At 48.7% G+C, this 22,037-nt stretch overlaps 1 protein-coding gene across 1 annotated transcript in view; it reads right to left on the reverse strand.

Annotated features, from left to right (window-relative positions):
- The window catches only part of fgf11a (fibroblast growth factor 11a), a 240,847-nt gene that overhangs the window by 13,967 nt on the left and 204,843 nt on the right, over nt 1–22,037 (reverse strand). Inside the window, exon 4 of the mRNA XM_072459413.1 lies at nt 1,012–1,210. Within this exon, the coding sequence (XP_072315514.1) occupies nt 1,012–1,210 (199 nt within the window). The remainder of the gene's footprint in view (nt 1–1,011; nt 1,211–22,037) is intronic.

The following is a 22,037-nucleotide window of genomic DNA, read 5'->3' on the forward strand; positions in this document are numbered from 1 at the left end:
TTGGGAATAATGTTAATATAGTTTGCATTGATTTCTAAATGTCTGGTGATTATTTGTGTCTGCGTAATCAGAATGGCTTTATTGTCATTGCACAAGCTGCACAGCCACATTTCAGTCAAATCACACCTACACTAAATGTATGTCGGACCAGAAGGACACTCTATCATAAATATATTTATCTAAATATATTTGGTATTTATTTTTTTGTCTATGGGAGTTTTTATTTATTTATAGGAGATCTTTTTTCGTTTTTCAGACTTCCTATAAGTGATCTGTTCTTCTGGATCTACCTCTGTATCTACCTGCGTTGCACCAATGAAATTTCCCCATGTGGGACAATAAAGGAATATATTATCTTATCTTATCTTATCTTAAATCATTGTAGGACAACCCTATATTCTCCTGAAGCCTCATGTTCCTGATGGAAGGGGTTGTTCTTATGCTGCATTCACATGATCTCAGAGACGCAGAAGATAAAACCTCAGACTCGGAAAACAAACAGGTTTGAATACAATGTGGGTTGGAATTTCAAATAAGAATGTCGTGCGGAAGCGTTGGAGTCTGAATCTTAGAGTTTACGTCAGATCAACTCATCGACAGCATGGATACTAACCATGAGGGCTTTGTCTGCTCTGCAACAACACGTAATAAGCCATTACTCAGTGAAATGAAGTTAGAAAGAATAAAACGTTGCAAAAATATCAAAAAGCCTGTATTTTATGAACAGGACACAACATATAGAGGATTAGGCTGTCACAACAATAAGAGTTCCCACACATCTTTTCAATGAATCTGCAAATGCATTTACTGTAAACTAATGTACATGAAAATTCTGATTGTGGAAAGTCCGATGATTATGTATTTATCTCAGAGTTTCTATCACATCCATTCAGCATAAGTCAAAAATGTGTGAAAAAGCGAAAGCTCCAGTTCCAGATCCACCCAATCTCATCCCAGTGCAAATGTCGGTAACCAATGTGTGAAGGTAACAGTATTGACCTCTTGCATTACCTTCAATGAGTTTGGGCAGAAAGTGCGCAGCTCCCTTGGTCTTCTTGACGCGGTTGCCCTTCATGACCTGTCCGTCACGGTTGATGCCGATGTACCAGGCTCTCCCCGACTGCGTCTGCCTGTACAGGATGGACGAGTAGGTCACGTAGTAGTTCTCGAACACAGACTCCTTGAACTTGCACTCAGGTGTGAAATGTTCCTGAAACACACGCCAAATGGAAGAAAAGCTTTTGGTTAACAACTAGATGGTGAGAGGTAATGCCGAGGAGGTCACATGGGGCAATGCTTAGTTTGCTATTGCTGTTTGTTTCATGCCATTGTTCTTGAAATATATATTTTCAAAATCTACATATGGCATTAAACCCTTCTTTTTATATGGAGACAACAAGATGACACAGACGCTTATTAGATTGGTGGAAACATACACACTTACATATTTCAAGGTATTTTAGCAGTAAAACTCCAAGGTTCGTATATTCATGTGTCTACGTTCTGCCATGTCTAGATTCACTTCCTCATTAGACTCATTTCTCCGTTAAGATGAGTCTGATTGTACGTGTCCCCTTCCCCTGGACAGTGACCATTGTCCTCTGGCATCTTCTTCTACAGCGTGTCAAACGCTTGTGCTTCCTGCTAGAGCACCTCCTGGTGGCCATTAGCCAGTAACAATAAATTAGACACAGTGTTGTGTGGGCAGCAGGGTTCAAAGTTTGGGAAAAACAGCAGCTTAGAGTCAGAAACGTACGGTAATTGAATAAATGGAATATAGTTACATTCAATGTCATTCTGTGGAACATTCAAGGAGAAGAGCAAAACACATCTGGAGGTGGAATTTTGAATAGTCTTGCGAGACATCAGCCAACATTTTGAAATTGCGATGATGATTTAGATTAGAAGTTCCCCTTCACAAACAAATGTTACTCTTAAGTCCAGTCACTGAGTTTGTTTGACAATCCACACAACTATTTTAATCACCATGAACACAATTTTTTTTTTTTTTTTTTTTTATCTTTTGTGAAAAAAATATTGAAAAAATAAAATCATGGCCGAGACACTCATTTGGTCCAAACTCTTGTCAAATTTGTCCATTTTCAATTTGAGTCCAAATGTAATTTTTTTCCATTTTACGTATGTCCATTATAATGTCAGTCCAGTCCTTGATCCTGAGTGCATTTTGTGTCATCCATTTCTTTGCAAGAGCCTTTTTCTCTACTGCCAGGAGGAGGCTTTCGAGAGAGCTGCTGGTCCTGAGGCCCAAATACAAAGTCCTGAGGTCCAAATACAGAGTCCTGAGGCCCAAATACAGAGTCCTGAGGCCCAAATACAAAGTCCTGAGGCCCAAATACAGAGTCCTGAGGCCCAAATACAGAGTCCTGAGCCCCAAATACAGAGTCCTGAGGCCCAAATACAGTGTCCTGAGGCCCAAATACAGGGTCCTGAGGCCCAAATACAGTGTCCTGAGGCCCAAATACAGTGTCCTGAGGCCCTAATACAGTGTCCTGAGGCCCAAATACAGAGTCCCGAGGCCCAAATACAGTGTCCCGAGGCCCAAATACAGAGTCCTGAGGCCAAAATACAGTGTCCTGAGGCCCAAATACAAAGTCCTGAGGCCCAAATACAAAGTCCTAAGGCCCAAATACAGAGTCCTGAGGCCCAAATACAGTGTCCTGAGGCCCAAATACAGAGTCCCGAGGCCCAAATACAGAGTCCTGAGGCCCAAATACAGTGTCCTAAGGCCCAAATACAGAGTCCTGAGGCCCAAATACAGTGTCCTAAGGTCCAAATACAGAGTCCTGAGGCCCAAATACAAAGTCCTGAGGCCCAAATACAAAGTCCTAAGGCCCAAATACAGTCCTGAGGCCCAAATACAGAGTCCCGAGGCCAAAATACAGTGTCCTAAGGCCCAAATACAGAGTCCTGAGGCCCAAATACAGTGTCCTAAGGCCCAAATACAGAGTCCTGAGGCCCAAATACAGAGTCCTGAGGCCCAAATACAGTGTCCTAAGGCCCAAATACAGAGTCCTGAGGGCCAAATACTGAGTTCATAAATCCAGTGGACAGTGATGTCATAAATTGTCTGTAAGACTTTGTTGATCTCAGTCTAAACTTGAACAACAGGACAATCCCAAACACACGTGATAGTGGTTTGTCTCCTGCTGCCACATCCTCTCCAACAGTCTGTCTCCTGCTGCCACATCCTCACCAACAGTCTGTCTCCTGCTGCCACATCCTCTCCAACAGTCTGTCTCCTGCTGCCACATCCTCTCCAACAGTCTGTCTCCTGCTGCCACATCCTCTCCAACAGTCTGTCTCTTGCTGCCACATCCTCTCCAACAGTCTGCCTCCTGCTGCCACATCCTCTCCAACAGTCTGTCTCCTGCCGCCACATCCTCTCCAAAAGTCTGCCTCCTGCTGCCACATCCTCTCCAACAGTCTGTCTCCTGCTGCCACATCCTCTCCAACAGTCTGTCTCCTGCTGCCACATCCTCTCCAACAGTCTGTCTCCTGCTGCCACATCCTCTCCAAAAGTCTGCCTCCTGCTGCCACATCCTCTCCAACAGTCTGTCTCCTGCTGCCACATCCTCTCCAACAGTCTGTCTCCTGCTGCCACATCCTCTCCAACAGTCTGCCTCCTGCTGCCACATCCTCTCCAACAGTCTGCCTCCTGCTGCCACATCCTCTCCAACAGTCTGCCTCTCCCTGTGAGTAATGGGCACTTTGACATGGGCTTCGAAAGAAACCAGACACACTTTTCCAACAGAATTCCCTCCAAACGTGTGATCCTGTGGTTCTCCAGTGAGATGTACATATACTTATACATGTACTTATACTTATATATAACATCCACAAAACTGTCTCATTTCTTTCTTTCTTTCCTTCATGTGCTTCTCCCGCTCAGACCTCAGCTCAAAAAGTGCACAACGTGTGTAGGAACTGCTCAGCCCTCGGCCCTTGCGCCAGCAGCACACACAGCAGCGCAGGGCAGCAGTGTGGGCGACTGCTGCAAAGGATTGTGGGACTTGTAGTTCTAGTGATAAAACGCTGTATATCTATGAAAAATTGGTCAATATAATTTAGAAATGTTCAGTGGGCTGGATTAAAACCTTTTGGATGCGTTATTTAAAACACAGTAATGCAGTAACTTGATGCTTAGCGTTTACAGGGCAGTAACACGTTACTGTTAAAAGTACCACTGCCCAACACTGGACATGACAAGTGATCGTCCACAGCTTGTATGGGACACTGGCTGACCTTTGACTTTTTTTTGAAGTTTGCTTTTAGACCAGTTTATCCTTTAACCAGATAATTGGGTAAATTATTATACATATTTGAACAGATTACGTACTCCTTTTTCTGGGTTGTTTATTGTGAAATGTACAAAGAACTTAAACTCTTTGAACTTAAACGTGGACAGAGTTAACAGACATTGGGATTGAGACAGGGGGACTTTTTTTCAAGTTTACTGTTTTTTTTTTCAAACACATAAAACACAAAGCAAACAACATGACAGCAAGTACATGATATGGTACAACAATAAGTCCCATCGAGTCCTGAGTCTTTCAAAAAGAGAACTTTTCTAGTCAGTTATTGGGTTCTTGATTGTTGCAGTTTAAAGGGGGTTCCACCCCGCTGCGGCCGAAGCCTCCAGTTTACATTCAAAGTCTATGTAAATGTGCGTCGAGCGCGTAGTGCGTTTCCCGCGATTTCTTCGTTTTTGCGGCGCGATTGGTGCGTTTTTTACGCTCTCAGCGCTTTTGCGCGCGTATGAGCCGGCCGAGGCCACGAAAGCGGCTCACGCGACGTGTTCAGATATGTTCAGGTCTCTGCAGCTGAAGCGTAGCAGCCGCCGCAGCAGCCAATCAGAGCTGACGCTCCAGTGACGTACGTACGTATGTATTTCCCCTGCATTTCCGGTGTTCCCCGTGGAATTCCCCAAGAAGCGCCACTTTTTCCTTGCTCGTCAACCATGGCAGACAAAAGACTGATTGTGGCCGTGTGGGAGAAAGGAGCTGTACCATGTGTTCACGGTGGAACAGAGACAGAAACAAGCCCAGCGCCTCCGTGTGAGGGTTTTGAAAACCAAAGACGTGAAAAAAACGTCATTCATTTTCTTATTTCATTTTGATTTGATCTTTTCCAGTGGACCCCAAACACGGCCCGCGGGCCACATCCGGACTGCTGGGCCTTTCAATCCGGCCCGCCAAGCTTGTCCAAGTTATATTAAAAAATGATAAATAAATAAAAAAATTGAAGCAAATGTCGGAGTCAAACTCATGATACTGTGGCTGGCCGTTCACTTTCGCCTGTAATGCCCACATTTCCCCAAGAGATGACACTGTTCCCTCTATAAGATCTATGGCGCGCAGAAAATAAAATTCACCACAAACGGCCACCGGGGCCAATCAAGCAGGAAGCGCAAGAGTTTGACACTGAAGAAGACTCTTGTGGACAGTAGGACACTGTCCAGGGGACACGTCGTGTTCTCTATATTTTTATTATAATCAGAATCATATTCACTGAGAAATTAGTCTTATTAGTCCCGCAGCGCAGCGCGGACCGCGACCCGGGGCGCAGCGCGGACCGCGGGCACGTTCAATAGACACTGGTGTGTCACTATTGTGTAAATGAGACTTTCTTGGCCAGACCTGACTCACGAGTCAAAGACACATGTGCATCATTATCTGGACCATATTTCTGAGTAAATATCTCATGTCACAACATCACACTCACTCGATGAGTACGAGCTCAGGAGCAGATGATCCTGATGTGAAGACACAGGTCAATCAGCCACACAGAGTCATCAAGGACAGAGGGGACAGAGGGGACACTAGAGACAGCTGTGATCTGTTCTAAAGCGGGTCTAAAGCAGGACTAAAGCAGGACTAAAGCAGGACTAAAGCGGACCGTGGGGTGCGCCGCATGAGCCACGAGACCCCCGGTTTAAAAGACGCATAAAAACTGCGTTTCTTTCTGTGTAAATATCTCATGTTACAACGTAGGCACCTGCGTTTATGACAGGTGCGGTTTATGACAGGTGCGACCTGTTAGTTTATGAATAATATCATCCAGAAATGGTCTTGAAGTGGCACATTTTGGAGCAGTTGATGAGCATAAAGTCACAGCAAGAAGCAAACGCAGCATCGACCTGGACAAAGTGTCCAACCATTGGAGAAGTGAGAAGGACAGAAGAGCAAAAATGTAACATTAAAGTCAAAATGTTGCATGTTGTGACATTTATTAAGATTTTTTATTCATGGATATTAATCATTCCATGCTATTACTACTAGATCATTTATGGGGAGAAGAAATGCTAATAAAAAAAACGGTCCAACACTCTTAAACTTAACGACTTTAATGCTTCACTGAAGGAAACAAAACCTCTGGAGGAGGTACAGAAGATGCTGGTCTTGTTCTGCTCGACCTTCATATGTGAGACATTCAGTGTCATGAACATGAACATACGTCACAGATCCAGCTTCACTGACCAAAGGATCCATCCTGAGAACAACAAAACTTACACCAGACTTTGATGCAAAACAGGGAGATCAACAACACTGTTCCCACTGAAATTGAAGGTCAATTTTCCTGCTGAAACATGAAATGTAATTAAAATTAATCATTATTTAATCCATTTGGAAAACAATTTGTACATTGAGCCTTGCATTTGTTGTTTTGTTACAAGTTACAGGTCAAATCTTACGTGTCATTTATAGTTATTCATTAGTTCACACAAACACACCATATTTTCCTGGCCCCGCCCCTCTGCAAAATTTTAGAACCCAATGTGGCCCTCCAGTCAAAATGTTTGGGGACCACTGATCTTTTCACTCTCTGGTCTTGTTTTGTTCCATCCTAGCGCCAGAATCAGAATAAGTGTATTGCCATTGTCAATGGGCTAATTAGGGTCAGGGGTCAGGGGGTTAGAATTCACAAACATGAATTCACATAGGAACTTGCTTTGGTGATTCGGTGCAACAATGAACAATGATAAAACAACCTATAAAAAGTCAACCTATATAAGTCAAAGATAAAAACAATTCAAATCTGCTATAGGATAAAAAAAGTAAAAATAGGCTCTAAGACCAAAAATGAGAATCAAAATAGATTTACTAATGTACAGTTGAATGTACCAGTGCACACTGTAGTGTTCTTCAGTACACTACACGCAGCTTACACCACTGAAGATAGAGTACACACATACATGCATGGAATCTAGAAAAGCACCATGTTATTATGATTTTTTAAATAATAACATTCATTTGCAGTTTTGAAGTCAATAAAGAATCAATGGACGTGTTCTGTAATCAAATTGTGTTCACGATAAATGCTTGACTCTATTGGCAGAGCAGTCAAGTGTTTCTGTCGCCGTTCATTCCCACTCTGACAGCCGAGGGGACTCCAGAGACTAAATACCTCATCCACGTGTTCCCCAAATGTAGACACTATTTCATGTATGAAACATTATTGCATGTGAAACACTAATCCCAAGGTGACCACAAGAATGCATGATTGGCTCCAGTCGTTCAGCAGTGCAGGGTCTTAGGGTCTTAGTGAGCGTGGCAGTGAGCGGCAGTGAGCGTGGCAGTGAGCGGCAGTGAGCGGCAGTGACAGTGTGCGGGAGTGAGCGTGGCAGTGAGCGGCAGTGAGCGTGGCAGTGTGCGGCAGTGAGCGTGGCAGTGAGCGGCAGTGAGCGTGGCAGTGAGCGTGGCAGTGAGCGTGGCAGTGAGCGGCAGTGAGCGTGGCAGTGAGCGGCAGTGAACGTGGCAGTGAGCGGCAGTGAGCGTGGCAGTGAGCTGCAGTGAGCGGCTGTGAGCGTGGCAGTGAGCGGCAGTGAGCGTGACAGTGAGCGGCAGTGAGCGTGGCAGTGAGCGTGTGGCAGTGAGCGTGGCAGTGAGCGTGTGGCAGTGAGCGTGGCAGTGAGCGTGGCAGTGAGCGGCAGTGAGCGGCAGTGAGCGTGGCAGTGAGCGGCAGTGAGCGTGGCAGTGAGCGTGGCAGTGAGCGTGGCAGTGAGCGGCAGTGAGCGTGGCAGTGAGCGGCAGTGAACGTGGCAGTGAGCGGCAGTGAGCGTGGCAGTGAGCGGCAGTGAGCGTGGCAGTGAGCGTGGCAGTGAGCGGCAGTGAGCGGCAGTGAGCGTGGCAGTGAGCGGCAGTGAGCGTGGCAGTGAGCGTGGCAGTGAGCGTGGCAGTGAGCGGCAGTGAGCGTGGCAGTGAGCGGCAGTGAACGTGGCAGTGAGCGGCAGTGAGCGTGACAGTGAGCGGCAGTGAGCGTGGCAGTGAGCTGCAGTGAGCGGCTGTGAGCGTGGCAGTGAGCGGCAGTGAGCGTGACAGTGAGCGGCAGTGAGCGTGGCAGTGAGCGTGTGGCAGTGAGCGTGGCAGTGAGCGTGTGGCAGTGAGCGTGGCAGTGAGCGTGGCAGTGAGCGGCAGTGAGCGGCAGTGAGCGTGGCAGTGAGCGGCAGTGAGCGTGGCAGTGAGCGTGGCAGTGAGCGTGGCAGTGAGCGGCAGTGAGCGTGGCAGTGAGCGTGGCAGTGAGCGTGGCAGTGAGCGGCAGTGAGCGTGGCAGTGAGCGGCAGTGAACGTGGCAGTGAGCGGCAGTGAGCGTGGCAGTGAGCTGCAGTGAGCGGCTGTGAGCGTGGCAGTGAGCGGCAGTGAGCGTGACAGTGAGCGGCAGTGAGCGTGGCAGTGAGCGTGTGGCAGTGAGCGTGGCAGTGAGCGTGTGGCAGTGAGCGTGGCAGTGAGCGTGGCAGTGAGCGGCAGTGAGCGTGGCAGTGAGCGTGTGGCAGTGAGCGTGGCAGTGAGCGTGTGGCAGTGAGCGTGGCAGTGAGCGTGGCAGTGAGCGGCAGTGAGCGGCAGTGAGCGTGGCAGTGAGCGGCAGTGAGCGTGGCAGTGAGCGGCAGTGACCGTGACAGTGTGCGGGAGTGAGCGTGGCAGTGAGCGGCAGTGAGCGTGGCAGTGTGCGGCAGTGAGCGTGGCAGTGAGCGGCAGTGAGCGTGGCAGTGAGCGTGGCAGTGAGCGGCAGTGAGCGGCAGTGAGCGTGGCAGTGAACGTGGCAGTGAGCGGCAGTGAGCGTGGCAGTGAGCGGCAGTGAGCGGCTGTGAGCGTGGCAGTGAGCGGCAGTGAGCGTGACAGTGAGCGGCAGTGAGCGTGGCAGTGAGCGTGGCAGTGAGCGGCAGTGAGCGGCAGTGAGCGTGGCAGTGAGCGGCAGTGAGCGTGGCAGTGAGCGTGGCAGTGAGCGTGGCAGTGAGCGGAAGTGAGCGTGGCAGTGAGCGGCAGTGAGCGGAAGTTAGCGTGGCAGTGAGCGGCAGTGAGCGTGGCAGTGAGCGGCAGTGAGCGGAAGTGAGCGTGGCAGTGAGCGGCAGTGAGCGGAAGTGAGCGTGGCAGTGAGCGGCAGTGAGCGGAAGTGAGCGTGGCAGTGAGCGGCAGTGAGCGGAAGTGAGCGGCAGTGAGCGTGGCAGTGAGCGGCAGTGAGCGGCAGTGAGCGGCAGTGAGCGGAAGTGAGCGTGGCAGTGAGCGGCAGTGAGCGGAAGTGAGCGTGGCAGTGAGCGGCAGTGAGAGGAAGTGAGCGTGGCAGTGAGCGGCAGTGAGCGGCAGTGAGCGGAAGTGAGCGTGGCAGTGAGCGGCAGTGAGCGTGGCAGTGAGCGGCAGTGAGCGGAAGTGAGCGTGGCAGTGAGCGGCAGTGAGAGGAAGTGAGCGTGGCAGTGAGCGGCAGTGAGCGGCAGTGAGCGGAAGTGAGCGTGGCAGTGAGCGGCAGTGAGAGGAAGTGAGCGTGGCAGTGAGCGGCAGTGAGCGGCAGTGAGCGGAAGTGAGCGTGGCAGTGAGCGGCAGTGAGCGTGGCAGTGAGCGGCAGTGAGCGGAAGTGAGCGTGGCAGTGAGCGGCATTGAGCGGAAGTGAGCGTGGCAGTGAGCGGCAGTGAGCGGAAGTGAGCGGCAGTGAGCGTGGCAGTGAGCGGCAGTGAGCGGAAGTGAGCGTGGCAGTGAGCGGCAGTGAGCCGTGTGTGCTGTGACTGAGTGATCCTTGCTCTGTCAGACAGAGGTCACCACAGCGCCCTCTCCTCTCTGTCCTGTCGCAGAGATGGATGGGGCCCTTCACTGGCCGTCGGCCCCTGTTACACAAGCAGGACATCAGGCTGCAGCTGCTGGAAGAAGAGGCTCCAGAAGAAGAGGCTCCAGAAGAAGAGACTCCAGATGAAGAAGAGGCTCCAGAAGAAGAAGAAGAAGAGGCTCCAGAAGAAGAAGAAGAGGCTCCAGATGAAGAAGAAGAAGAAGAAGAAGAGGCTCCAGAAGAAGAGGCTCCAGAAGAAGAAGAAGTGGAGGCTCCAGAAGAAGAGGCTCCAGAAGAAGATGTTTCAGAAGAAGAGGCTCCAGAAGAAGAAGAAGTGGAGGCTCCAGAAGAAGAGGCTCCAGAAGAAGAAGAAGAGGCTCCAGAAGAAGAGGCTCCAGAAGAAGAGGCTCCAGAAGAAGAAGAGGAAGAGGCTCCAGAAGAAGAGGCTCCAGAAGAAGAGGAGGCTCCAGAAGAAGAGGTTCCAGAAGAAGAGGCTCCAGAAGAAGAAGAGGAGGCTCCAGAAGAAGAGGCTCCAGAAGAAGAGGCTCCAGAAGAAGAGGCTCCAGATGAAGAGGAGGCTCCAGAAGAAGAGGAGGCTCCAGAAGAAGAGGAGGCTCCAGAAGAAGAGGCTCCATAAGAAGAGGCTCCAGAAAAAGAAGAAGAGGCTCCAGAAGAAGAAGAAGAGGCTCCAGAAGAAGAGGAGGCTCCAGAAGAAGATGTGGCTCCAGAAGAAGAGGTTCCAGAAGAAGAGGCTCCAGAAGAAGAAGAGGAGGCTCCAGAAGAAGAGGCTCCAGAAGAAGATGCTCCAGATGAAGAGGAGGCTCCAGAAGAAGAGGAGGCTCCAGAAGAAGAGGAGGCTCCAGAAGAAGAGGAGGCTCCAGAAGAAGAGGCTCCAGAAGAAGAGGCTCCAGAAGAAGAGACTCCAGATGAAGAAGAGGCTCCAGAAGAAGAATAAGAACAAGTTTCAGAAGAAGAGGCTCCAGAAGAAAAAGAAGAAGAAGAGGCTCCAGATGAAGAAGAAGAGGCTCCAGCAGAAGAGGTTTCAGAAGAAGAGGCTCCAGAAGAAGAAGAAGTGGAGGCTCCAGAAGAAGAGGGTCCAGAAGAAGAAGAAGAGGCTCCAGCAGAAGAGGTTTCAGAAGAAGAGGCTCCAGCAGAAGAGGTTTCAGAAGAAGAGGCTCCAGAAGAAGAAGAGGAAGAGGCTCCAGAAGAAGAGGCTCCAGAAGAAGAGGAGGCTCCAGAAGAAGAGGTTCCAGAAGAAGAGGCTCCAGAAGAAGAGACTCCAGATGAAGAAGAGGCTCCAGAAGAAGAAGAAGAAGAAGAAGAAGAGGCTCCAGAAGAAGAAGAAGAGGCTCCAGATGAAGAAGAAGAAGAAGAAGAAGAGGCTCCAGAAGAAGAGGCTCCAGAAGAAGAAGAAGTGGAGGCTCCAGAAGAAGAGGCTCCAGAAGAAGAAGAAGAGGCTCCAGCAGAAGAGGTTTCAGAAGAAGAGGCTCCAGAAGAAGAAGAAGTGGAGGCTCCAGAAGAAGAGGGTCCAGAAGAAGAAGAAGAGGCTCCAGCAGAAGAGGTTTCAGAAGAAGAGGCTCCAGCAGAAGAGGTTTCAGAAGAAGAGGCTCCAGAAGAAGAAGAGGAAGAGGCTCCAGAAGAAGAGGCTCCAGAAGAAGAGGAGGCTCCAGAAGAAGAGGTTCCAGAAGAAGAGGCTCCAGAAGAAGAGACTCCAGATGAAGAAGAGGCTCCAGAAGAAGAAGAAGAAGAAGAAGAGGCTCCAGAAGAAGAAGAAGAGGCTCCAGATGAAGAAGAAGAAGAAGAAGAAGAAGAGGCTCTAGAAGAAGAGGCTCCAGAAGAAGAAGAAGTGGAGGCTCCAGAAGAAGAGGCTCCAGAAGAAGATGTTTCAGAAGAAGAGGCTCCAGAAGAAGAAGAAGTGGAGGCTCCAGAAGAAGAGGCTCCAGAAGAAGAAGAAGAGGCTCCAGAAGAAGAGGCTCCAGAAGAAGAGGCTCCAGAAGAAGAAGAGGAAGAGGCTCCAGAAGAAGAGGCTCCAGAAGAAGAGACTCCAGATGAAGAAGAGGCTCCAGAAGAAGAAGAAGAAGAGGCTCCAGAAGAAGAAGAAGAGGCTCTAGATGAAGAAGAAGAAGAAGAAGAAGAGGCTCCAGAAGAAGAGGCTCCAGAAGAAGAAGAAGTGGAGGCTCCAGAAGAAGAGGCTCCAGAAGAAGATGTTTCAGAAGAAGAGGCTCCAGAAGAAGAAGAAGTGGAGGCTCCAGAAGAAGAGGCTCCAGAAGAAGAAGAAGAGGCTCCAGAAGAAGAGGCTCCAGAAGAAGAGGCTCCAGAAGAAGAAGAGGAAGAGGCTCCAGAAGAAGAGGCTCCAGAAGAAGAGGAGGCTCCAGAAGAAGAGGTTCCAGAAGAAGAGGCTCCAGAAGAAGAAGAGGAGGCTCCAGAAGAAGAGGCTCCAGAAGAAGAGGCTCCAGAAGAAGAGGCTCCAGATGAAGAGGAGGCTCCAGAAGAAGAGGAGGCTCCAGAAGAAGAGGAGGCTCCAGAAGAAGAGGCTCCAGAAGAAGAGGCTCCAGAAGAAGAAGAGGAAGAGGCTCCAGAAGAAGAGGCTCCAGAAGAAGAGGAGGCTCCAGAAGAAGAGGTTCCAGAAGAAGAGGCTCCAGAAGAAGAAGAGGAGGCTCCAGAAGAAGAGGCTCCAGAAGAAGAGGCTCCAGAAGAAGAGGCTCCAGATGAAGAGGAGGCTCCAGAAGAAGAGGAGGCTCCAGAAGAAGAGGAGGCTCCAGAAGAAGAGGCTCCATAAGAAGAGGCTCCAGAAAAAGAAGAAGAGGCTCCAGAAGAAGAAGAAGAGGCTCCAGAAGAAGAGGAGGCTCCAGAAGAAGATGTGGCTCCAGAAGAAGAGGTTCCAGAAGAAGAGGCTCCAGAAGAAGAAGAGGAGGCTCCAGAAGAAGAGGCTCCAGAAGAAGATGCTCCAGATGAAGAGGAGGCTCCAGAAGAAGAGGAGGCTCCAGAAGAAGAGGAGGCTCCAGAAGAAGAGGAGGCTCCAGAAGAAGAGGCTCCAGAAGAAGAGGCTCCAGAAGAAGAGACTCCAGATGAAGAAGAGGCTCCAGAAGAAGAATAAGAACAAGTTTCAGAAGAAGAGGCTCCAGAAGAAAAAGAAGAAGAAGAGGCTCCAGATGAAGAAGAAGAAGAAGAGGCTCCAGAAGAAGAGGCTCCAGATGAAGAGGAGGCTCCAGAAGAAGAGGAGGCTCCAGAAGAAGAGGAGGCTCCAGAAGAAGAGGCTCCATAAGAAGAGGCTCCAGAAAAAGAAGAGGAGGCTCCAGAAGAAGAAGAAGAGGCTCCAGAAGAAGAGGAGGCTCCAGAAGAAGATGTGGCTCCAGAAGAAGAGGTTCCAGAAGAAGAGGCTCCAGAAGAAGAAGAGGAGGCTCCAGAAGAAGAGGCTCCAGAAGAAGATGCTCCAGATGAAGAGGAGGCTCCAGAAGAAGAGGAGGCTCCAGAAGAAGAGGAGGCTCCAGAAGAAGAGGAGGCTCCAGAAGAAGAGGCTCCAGAAGAAGAGGCTCCAGAAGAAGAGGCTCCAGAAGAAGAGACTCCAGATGAAGAAGAGGCTCCAGAAGAAGAATAAGAACAAGTTTCAGAAGAAGAGGCTCCAGAAGAAAAAGAAGAAGAAGAGGCTCCAGATGAAGAAGAAGAAGAAGAGGCTCCAGAAGAAGAGGCTCCAGAAGAAGAAGAAGTTGAGGCTCCAGAAGAAGAGGCTCCAGAAGAAGAAGAAGAGGCTCCAGCAGAAGAGGTTTCAGAAGAAGAGGCTCCAGAAGAAGAAAAAGTGGAGGCTCCAGAAGAAGAGGGTCCAGAAGAAGAAGAAGAGGCTCAGGAAGAAGAGGTTTCAGAAGAAAAGGCTCCAGAAGAAGAATAAGAACAAGTTTCAGAAGAAGAGGCTCCAGAAGAAAAAGAAGAAGAAGAGGCTCCAGATGAAGAAGAAGAAGAAGAGGCTCCAGAAGAAGAGGCTCCAGAAGAAGAAGAAGTGGAGGCTCCAGAAGAAGAGGCTCCAGAAGAAGAAGAAGAGGCTCCAGCAGAAGAGGTTTCAGAAGAAGAGGCTCCAGAAGAAGAAGAAGTGGAGGCTCCAGAAGAAGAGGGTCCAGAAGAAGAAGAAGAGGCTCAGGAAGAAGAGGTTTCAGAAGAAGAGGCTCCAGAAGAAGAGGCTCCAGAAGAAGAAGAGGAAGAGGCTCCAGAAGAAGAGGCTCCAGAAGAGGAGGCTCCAGAAGAAGATGTTCCAGAAGAAGAGGCTCCAGAAGAAGAGGTTCCAGAAGAAGAGGCTCCAGAAGAAGAAGAGGAGGCTCCAGAAGAAGAGGCTCCAGAAGAAGAGGCTCCAGAAGAGGCTCCAGAAGAAGAGGAGGCTCCAGAAGAAGAGGCTCCAGAAGAAGAGGCTCCAGAAAAAGAAGAAGAGGCTCCAGAAGAAGAAGAAGAGGCTCCAGAAGAAGAGGCTCCAGAAGAAGAGGCTCCAGAAGAAGAGGAGGCTCCAGAAGAAGAGGAGGCTCCAGAAGAAGAGGCTCCAGAAAAAGAAGAAGAGGCTCCAGAAGAAGAAGAAGAGGCTCCAGAAGAAGAGGCTCCAGAAAAAGAAGAAGAGGCTCCAGAAGAAGAAGAAGAGGCTCCAGAAGAAGAGGCTCCAGAAGAAGAGGCTCCAGAAGAAGAAGAGGAGGCTCCAGAAGAAGAGGCTCCAGAAGAAGATGCTCCAGATGAAGAGGAGGCTCCAGAAGAAGAGGAGGCTCCAGAAGAAGAGGAGGCTCCAGAAGAAGAGGCTCCAGAAGAAGAGGCTCCAGAAGAAGAGACTCCAGATGAAGAAGAGGCTCCAGAAGAAGAATAAGAACAAGTTTAAGAAGAAGAGGCTCCAGAAGAAAAAGAAGAAGAAGAGGCTCCAGATGAAGAAGAAGAAGAAGAGGCTCCAGAAGAAGAGGCTCCAGAAGAAGAAGAAGTGGAGGCTCCAGAAGAAGAGGCTCCAGAAGAAGAAGAAGAGGCTCCAGCAGAAGAGGTTTCAGAAGAAGAGGCTCCAGAAGAAGAAGAAGTGGAGGCTCCAGAAGAAGAGGCTCCAGAAGAAGAAGAAGAGGCTCAGGAAGAAGAGGTTTCAGAAGAAGAGGCTCCAGAAGAAGAGGTTCCAGAAGAAGAAGAGGAAGAGGCTCCAGAAGAAGAGGCTCCAGAAGAGGAGGCTCCAGAAGAAGAGGTTCCAGAAGAAGAGGCTCCAGAAGAAGAGGTTCCAGAAGAAGAGGCTCCAGAAGAAGAAGAGGAGGCTCCAGAAGAAGAGGCTCCAGAAAAAGAAGAAGAGGCTCCAGAAGAAGAAGAGGAGGCTCCAGAAGAAGAGGAGGCTCCAGAAGAAGAGGCTCCAGAAAAAGAAGAAGAGGCTCCAGAAGAAGAAGAAGAGGCTCCAGAAGAAGAGGCTCCAGAAAAAGAAGAAGAGGCTCCAGAAGAAGAAGAAGAGGCTCCAGAAGAAGAGGCTCCAGAATGACACCGGCTCAGACTCGGGATAACTCCAGCATTTTGTGACCATTGTTTAACAGGAATATTTCACTCTTTAAATGACTTCCTTCCATCAAGTATAAATGGAGCTTTGCCTGTTTAAGGGGTTCTGTCAGATGCCTGTAGGTTGGGTTTGTACTCAGGGTTGTCATGGTGCATATGAGGAGTGAAGGCTCTCAGAAGAGCGCGTTGTCATGTCAAACATGCCACACACTGTTTTATGAAACAAACCTCACATTTATTATGATTTTCCCCATTATCAAGAGGCAGATTTGGAGTTTTAATCACAACTTTTAAAGGTTTGTGTCCGTGCTACTTGATGTTTGGACATTTACAGACTTCAAAATCAGAAGGTGTAATGGACCATCACAGCAGCAGCTCGAGGGAAACACCAGGACTTGTACAAAGTCTTCACACGACACAAAAACAATCACACAGACAGAAACCACAAAACAGTTTAAGACATAAAAGAGAAGAGTGCAAAGAAAATCCTTTCAGTCATAAACAAGAGTCAGAGTAGAACCTGTCGCACAAACTCCTTCTGCCAGAGTCACATTATATCACAGACCATCACACTCTTCATATCGTTACTGTGACATTCTTTACCTTGACAGACTTCATTTTATCTACATCATTTTACATTTCAGATCATTTTAAATACATTTTGCAATGTATTTCTTTCGCATTTTTCTGTGATGAAAATGAACTGAAAATAAAAACTTGAAATCCAACTGAATGTTGATTTTATTGTGCAGTTACAGCCCTAATACTTGGGCAAGACACTTTCACTACCGGGTTTCATTGTTCCATTGTTTGATGGGTTTGACATACCATAATAGGTTAATATAGATATATATATATATATATATATATATATATATATATATATATATATATATATATATATATATATATATATATATATATATATATATATATAACCTTCATGACATGAATAGTTTTGCTTCCTTTATTTGCTGTTATTTTATTTAGATATAGATTAGATAAATAGATTTGTATTAATTTTATTTCAGTTTAAAAAAAATGTTTGCACATAAATCACTAAACAAATAAAATGACATAAAGAGCAAAAGGAAACATCAAGACACTTACTCAATGAAACAGTCCGATTTAATCCAGATGTTTCTCTCATTTAGACCAAATTATTTCTTTTCAATTTTTCAAAAATGTGTGTCCAGTCCCTGATTGTCGGTGCAGTTTCAATCAATCAATCAATCAATCAATCAATCAACCGTTACAATAAAAATCAAGGCAATACAAAACATTAAAACTGAGTTAAAAAAAACTGTACAAAATAAAGTCTAGATTTAAAAAGGTTAAAGTCTGTGATGGTGCACATGTCGGGGGGCTCGTGTCGAGGGGCTCGTGTCGGGGGGCTCGTGTCGGGGGGCTCGTGTCGGGGGGCTCGTGTCGAGGGGCTCGTGTCGGGGGGCTCACGTCGAGGGGCTCACGTCGGGGGGCTCGTGTCGGGGGGCTCGAGTCGGGGGGGCTCGTGTCGGGGGGCTCGTGTCGGGGGGCTCGTGTCGAGGGGCTCGTGTCGAGGGGCTCGTGTCGGGGGGCTCGAGTCGGGGGGCTCGTGTCGGGGGGCTCGTGTCGAGGGGCTCGTGTCGGGGGGCTCGTGTCGGGGGGCTCGAGTCGGGGGGCTCGTGTCGGGGGGGCTCGTGTCGAGGGGCTCGTGTCGGGGGGCTCGTGTCGAGGGGCTCGTGTCGGGGGGCTCGTGTCGAGGGGCTCGTGTCGAGGGGCTCGTGTTGGGGGTCAGCTTGTTCCAGAGTCTGGCACCTGCCACAGCCTCGATCCCCGCAGTGTTTGAGTCTGGCTCTTGGGACGTCCAGCAGATGCTGATTTGTTGGAGCCCTTAGAGCCCTTAGAGCCCTTATAGCCCTTAGAGCCCTTAGAGACCTTAGAGCCCTTAGAGCCCTCAGAGCCCTTAGAGCCCTTGGAGACCTTAGAGACCTTAGAGCCCTCAGAGACCTTAGAACCCTGCTTGGGTTACGAGCAGAGAGAAGCTCGGCCAGATAAGGAGGTGCCAGCCTAACCTAGATCCCGACCTATTGTTAAACTACAGACCTATTTCAAATCTTCCCTTTGTCTCTAAAATCCTTGAAAAAAATAGTTGTTAAACAGCTTTGTCGCCCCCTGCAGGACAATCACTTATGTGAAGTTTTCCAGTCAGGGTTCAGAGCCCACCACAGCAGTGTTCAGAGTCCACCACAGCAGGGTTCAGAGCCCACCACAGCAGGGTTCAGAGCCCACCACAGCAGGGTTCAGAGCCCACCACAGCAGGGTTCAGCGCCCACCACAGCAGGGTTCAGAGCCCACCACAGCAAGGTTCAGAGCTCACCACAGCAGGGTTCAGAGCCCACCACAGCAGGGTTCAGAGCCCCACACAGCAGGGTTCAGAGCCCACCACAGCAGGGTTCAGAGCCCACCACAGCAGGGTTCAGAGCCCACCACAGCAGGGTTCAGAGCTCACCACAGCAGGGTTCAGAGCCCACCACAGCAGGGTTCAGAGCCCACCACAGCAGGGTTCAGAGCCCACCACAGCAGGGTTCAGAGCCCACCACAGCAGGGTTCAGGGCCCACCACAGCAGGGTTCAGAGCCCACCACAGCACTGAAACTGCACTAGTTAAAGTCACACATGATTTGTTTTTAGCTGCTGATGATGGACTGGTCTCAATCCTGGTTCTGACCTCAGCGTTTGACCATCGACCACAACATTCTACTGCAGAGGTTAGAATGTGATGTAGGTGTCGGAGGCCCCGCCCTCAACTGCTTTAAATCCTATTTATCTGATAGGTACCAATTTGTTAATGTAAACCAGAGCTCCTCACCTTGTTCTAAAGTAACTTATGGTGTGCCTCAGGGGTCAGTACTGGGTCCAATTCTGTTTCCTCTTCATATGCTGCCGTTAGGTCACATGATCAGGTCACATGGCATTAACTTCCACTGCTCTGCAGACGACACTCAGCTGTATTTATCAATGAACCTGATCAGAGCGATCAAGTACAGACTTAGTGCTTGTGTGTAACTTCCTGCTCACAGCAGGTCATAAAAGCTCTATAAAAAGCTTTCCACTTTCCACTGGTTCAAAATGCAGCAGCAAGATTACTAACAGGAACAAAAAGAAGAGAGCATATTACGCCGGTGCTGGAGTCTCTTCACTGGCTCCTGTCCAGTTTAGAATCACATTTAAACTCGTCCTCCTGACTTACAAAGCCATAAATGACATGGCCCCTCCCACCTCAAAGATGCTATAGAACCATCTCATCCAAACAGAGCTCTTCACTCTCAAAATGCTGGCCTTCTGGTGGTCCCAAGAGTCTCTAAAAGCACAGTAGGAGATAGAGCCTTCTGGTGGTGCCAAGAGTCTCTAAAAGTACAGTAGGAGGTAGAGCCTTATGGTGGTCCCAAGAGTCTCTAAAAGTACAGTAGGAGGTAGAGCCTTCTGGTGGTGCCAAGAGTCTCTAAAAGCACAGTAGGAGATAGAGCCTTCTGGTGGTGCCAAGAGTCTCTAAAAGCACAGTAGGAGGTAGAGCCTTCTAGTGGTCCTAAGAGTCTCTAAAAGCACAGTAGGAGATAGAGCCTTCTGGTGGTGCCAAGAGTCTCTAAAAGTACAGTAGGAGGTAGAGCCTTATGGTGGTCCCAAGAGTCTCTAAAAGTACAGTAGGAGGTAGAGCCTTCTGGTGGTGTCAAGAGTCTCTAAAAGCACAGTAGGAGGTAGAGCCTTCTGGTGGTCCCAAGAGTCTCTAAAAGCACAGTAGGAGGTAGAGCCTTCTGGTGGTCCCAAGAGTCTCTAAAAGCACAGTAGGAGGTAGAGCCTTCTGGTGGTCCCAAGAGTCTCTAAAAGCTCAGTAGGAGGTAGAGCATTCTGGTGGTCCCAAGACTCTCTAAAAGCACAGTAGGAGGTAGAGCATTCTGGTGGTACCAAGAGTCTCTAAAAGCACAGTAGGAGGTAGAGCCTTCTGGTGGTCTCAAGAGTCTCTAAAAGCACAGTAGGAGGTAGAGCCTTCTTGTGGTCCCAAGAGTCTTTAAAAGCACAGTAGGAGGTAGAACCTTCTGGTGGTCCCAAGAGTCTCTAAAAGCACAGTAGGAGGTAGAGCTCCTGTGTTATGGAATCAGCTCCTGTCCATGTTAACGCGGCGACACAGTCTCTTCATTTAAGTCCAGGCTTAAAACGTTCCTCTTTGAAATGACTTATGGTCAGACCAGATAGGAACAGAGATATAAAACCTACAGTTTCAGCTCTGCTGCCCTAGAAGCAACTATGCTTCTGACTACTTATTCTATCCAACAATATGTAATATTTAATTTCAAGTGCAGTCTGTTCATTGCCTTTTCTTCTTCTTTCCCCACTTCCCGTCGGGAGTGGGACAGACACATCGATGACCTGTGGACCCAGATGATCCTCTCCTGGAGAAACGGTCTCTACTCCAGATGAACGGTTGTTCATCTGATGGAAGAACTGGTTCTCCTCCTGAAGAACTGGGTCTCCTCCTGAAGAACTGGGTCTCCTCCTGAAGAACTGGGTCTTCTCCTGAAGAACTGGGTCTTCTCCTGAATGGCTCCAGCTCCACTGTCTATCTCGTGTCCGCCTGTCCGTCTGAGGGAGTTTGATCTCTCCTGGCCGAGAAGGAGGGTAAGGACAGGGGACCCTGGAACATCGCCAAGTCCCTATGAACATTGTTTTATCTGTTTTTTTCACCGTCGCCCCTCGAGAAAACCGTTGTTGAGATTTTGGGTGTTACAAAAATAAACTGAATTTAATTGAACGGCAAAAGGTCCAGAGCTCAGGAGGAGAAAACATGAGACATGAGTTCTCTTTCCCTGCAACTCTTCTGGTGCTCAGAACACCAGGAGAAGCAGAGGTGCTCCTCAGAACACCAGGAGAAGAAGAGGTGCTCCTCAGAACACCAGGAGGGACAGAGGTGCTCCTCAGAACACCAGGAGAAGCAGAGGTGCTCCTCAGAACACCGGGAGAAGTAGAGGTGCTCCTCAGAACACCAGGAGAAGCAGAGGTGCTCCTCAGAACACCGGGAGAAGTAGAGGTGCTCCTCAGAACACTGGGAGAAGCAGAGGTGCTCCTCAGAACACCAGGAGAAGCAGAGGTGTTCCTCAGAACACCGGAAGAAGCAGAGGTGCTCCTCAGAACACCGGGAGAAGCAGAGGTGCTCCTCAGAACACCAGGAGAAACAGAGGTGCTCCTCAGAACACCAGAAGAAGCAGAGGTGCTCCTCAGAACACCGGGAGAAGCAGAGGTGCTCCTCAGAACACCAGGAGAAGCAGAGGTACTCCTCAGAACACCAGGAGAAGCAGAGGTGCTCCTCAGAACACCAGGAGAAGCAGAGGTGCTCCTCAGAACACCAGGAGGGACAGAGGTGCTCCTCAGAACACCAGGAGGGACAGAGGTGCTCCTCAGAACACCAGGAGAAGCAGAGGTGCTCCTCAGAACACCAGGAGAAGCAGAGGTGCTCCTCAGAACACCAGGAGAAGCAGGGTGCTCCTCAGAACACCAGGAGAAGCAGAGGTGCTCCTCAGAACACCAGGAGAAGCAGAGGTGCTCTTCAGAACACCAGGAGAAGCAGAGGTGCTCCTCAGAACACCAGGAGAAGCAGAGGTGCTCCTCAGAACACCAGGAGAAGCAGAGGTGCTCCTCAGAACACCGGGAGAAGCAGAGGTGCTCCTCAGAACACCAGGAGAAGCACAGGTGCTCCTCAGGAGAGATGGAGTCACCAGTGTGGGGCATGTGAGTTCAGGTTGTGGTCACCATGGTGATACATTCTGTTCATTTGAAGAGACTGATGACATGATGTATTTGTGTTTAACATCAGACTTTATTCTCCATGTTGGCGTCTGCTTTAGGACATAAACTCTGACTAAATACATCGACTCATCATGTGTCAAATGTGGAAAATATTGAAGTTAGACATCCAGTTCTTTCTGAGAAATGATTATGACTGATCAGGTTTTGGGTTCGATGTCTGGTTCCAGCATGAACCATTTTGTTTTCTTTTTTACCCCTTCAGTTTCTCTGTTTCTATATTTCTTATGTATTTTTGTTGTTTTCAACCAAAGAGATTAAAGTTTTCAGCGCCTCGATCAACCCAACGACATCAGAAGTGTTACAAGTCGCATCCTTCAATGTGAACTGCCCTGAACCACATCAAACCAACACAAAAGAAGGAATGGAAATTGTGCATTTACATTTGAATGACACTAAACATTGTTATTCATCATACTAAGGGATCATCTCAAAATAGGTTGAAGCTGAAAAGACTTAATTTTTTAAAAGACCAAAAGACTTAAGTCTGGTTTAACATAAAATTTGACGCGTTGTTAAAACGATAGTAGCTTGATAGACCTGCTCACCTCTAGTGAACATCTCTGAACATCCTTTAGTAAGTTTATATTTAGAAGTTATGAACTCTCCAAATAATGTCACCTGTCGCACATGTCTGTTTACTTAATCCACATCGTCCACGGGCCC

The sequence above is a fragment of the Eucyclogobius newberryi genome, unplaced genomic scaffold, assembly GCF_026437365.1.
Source record: "Eucyclogobius newberryi isolate DKJ021-1_F unplaced genomic scaffold, fEucNew1.0.hap1 SCAF_22, whole genome shotgun sequence".
NCBI lineage: Eukaryota > Metazoa > Chordata > Actinopteri > Gobiiformes > Gobiidae > Eucyclogobius > Eucyclogobius newberryi.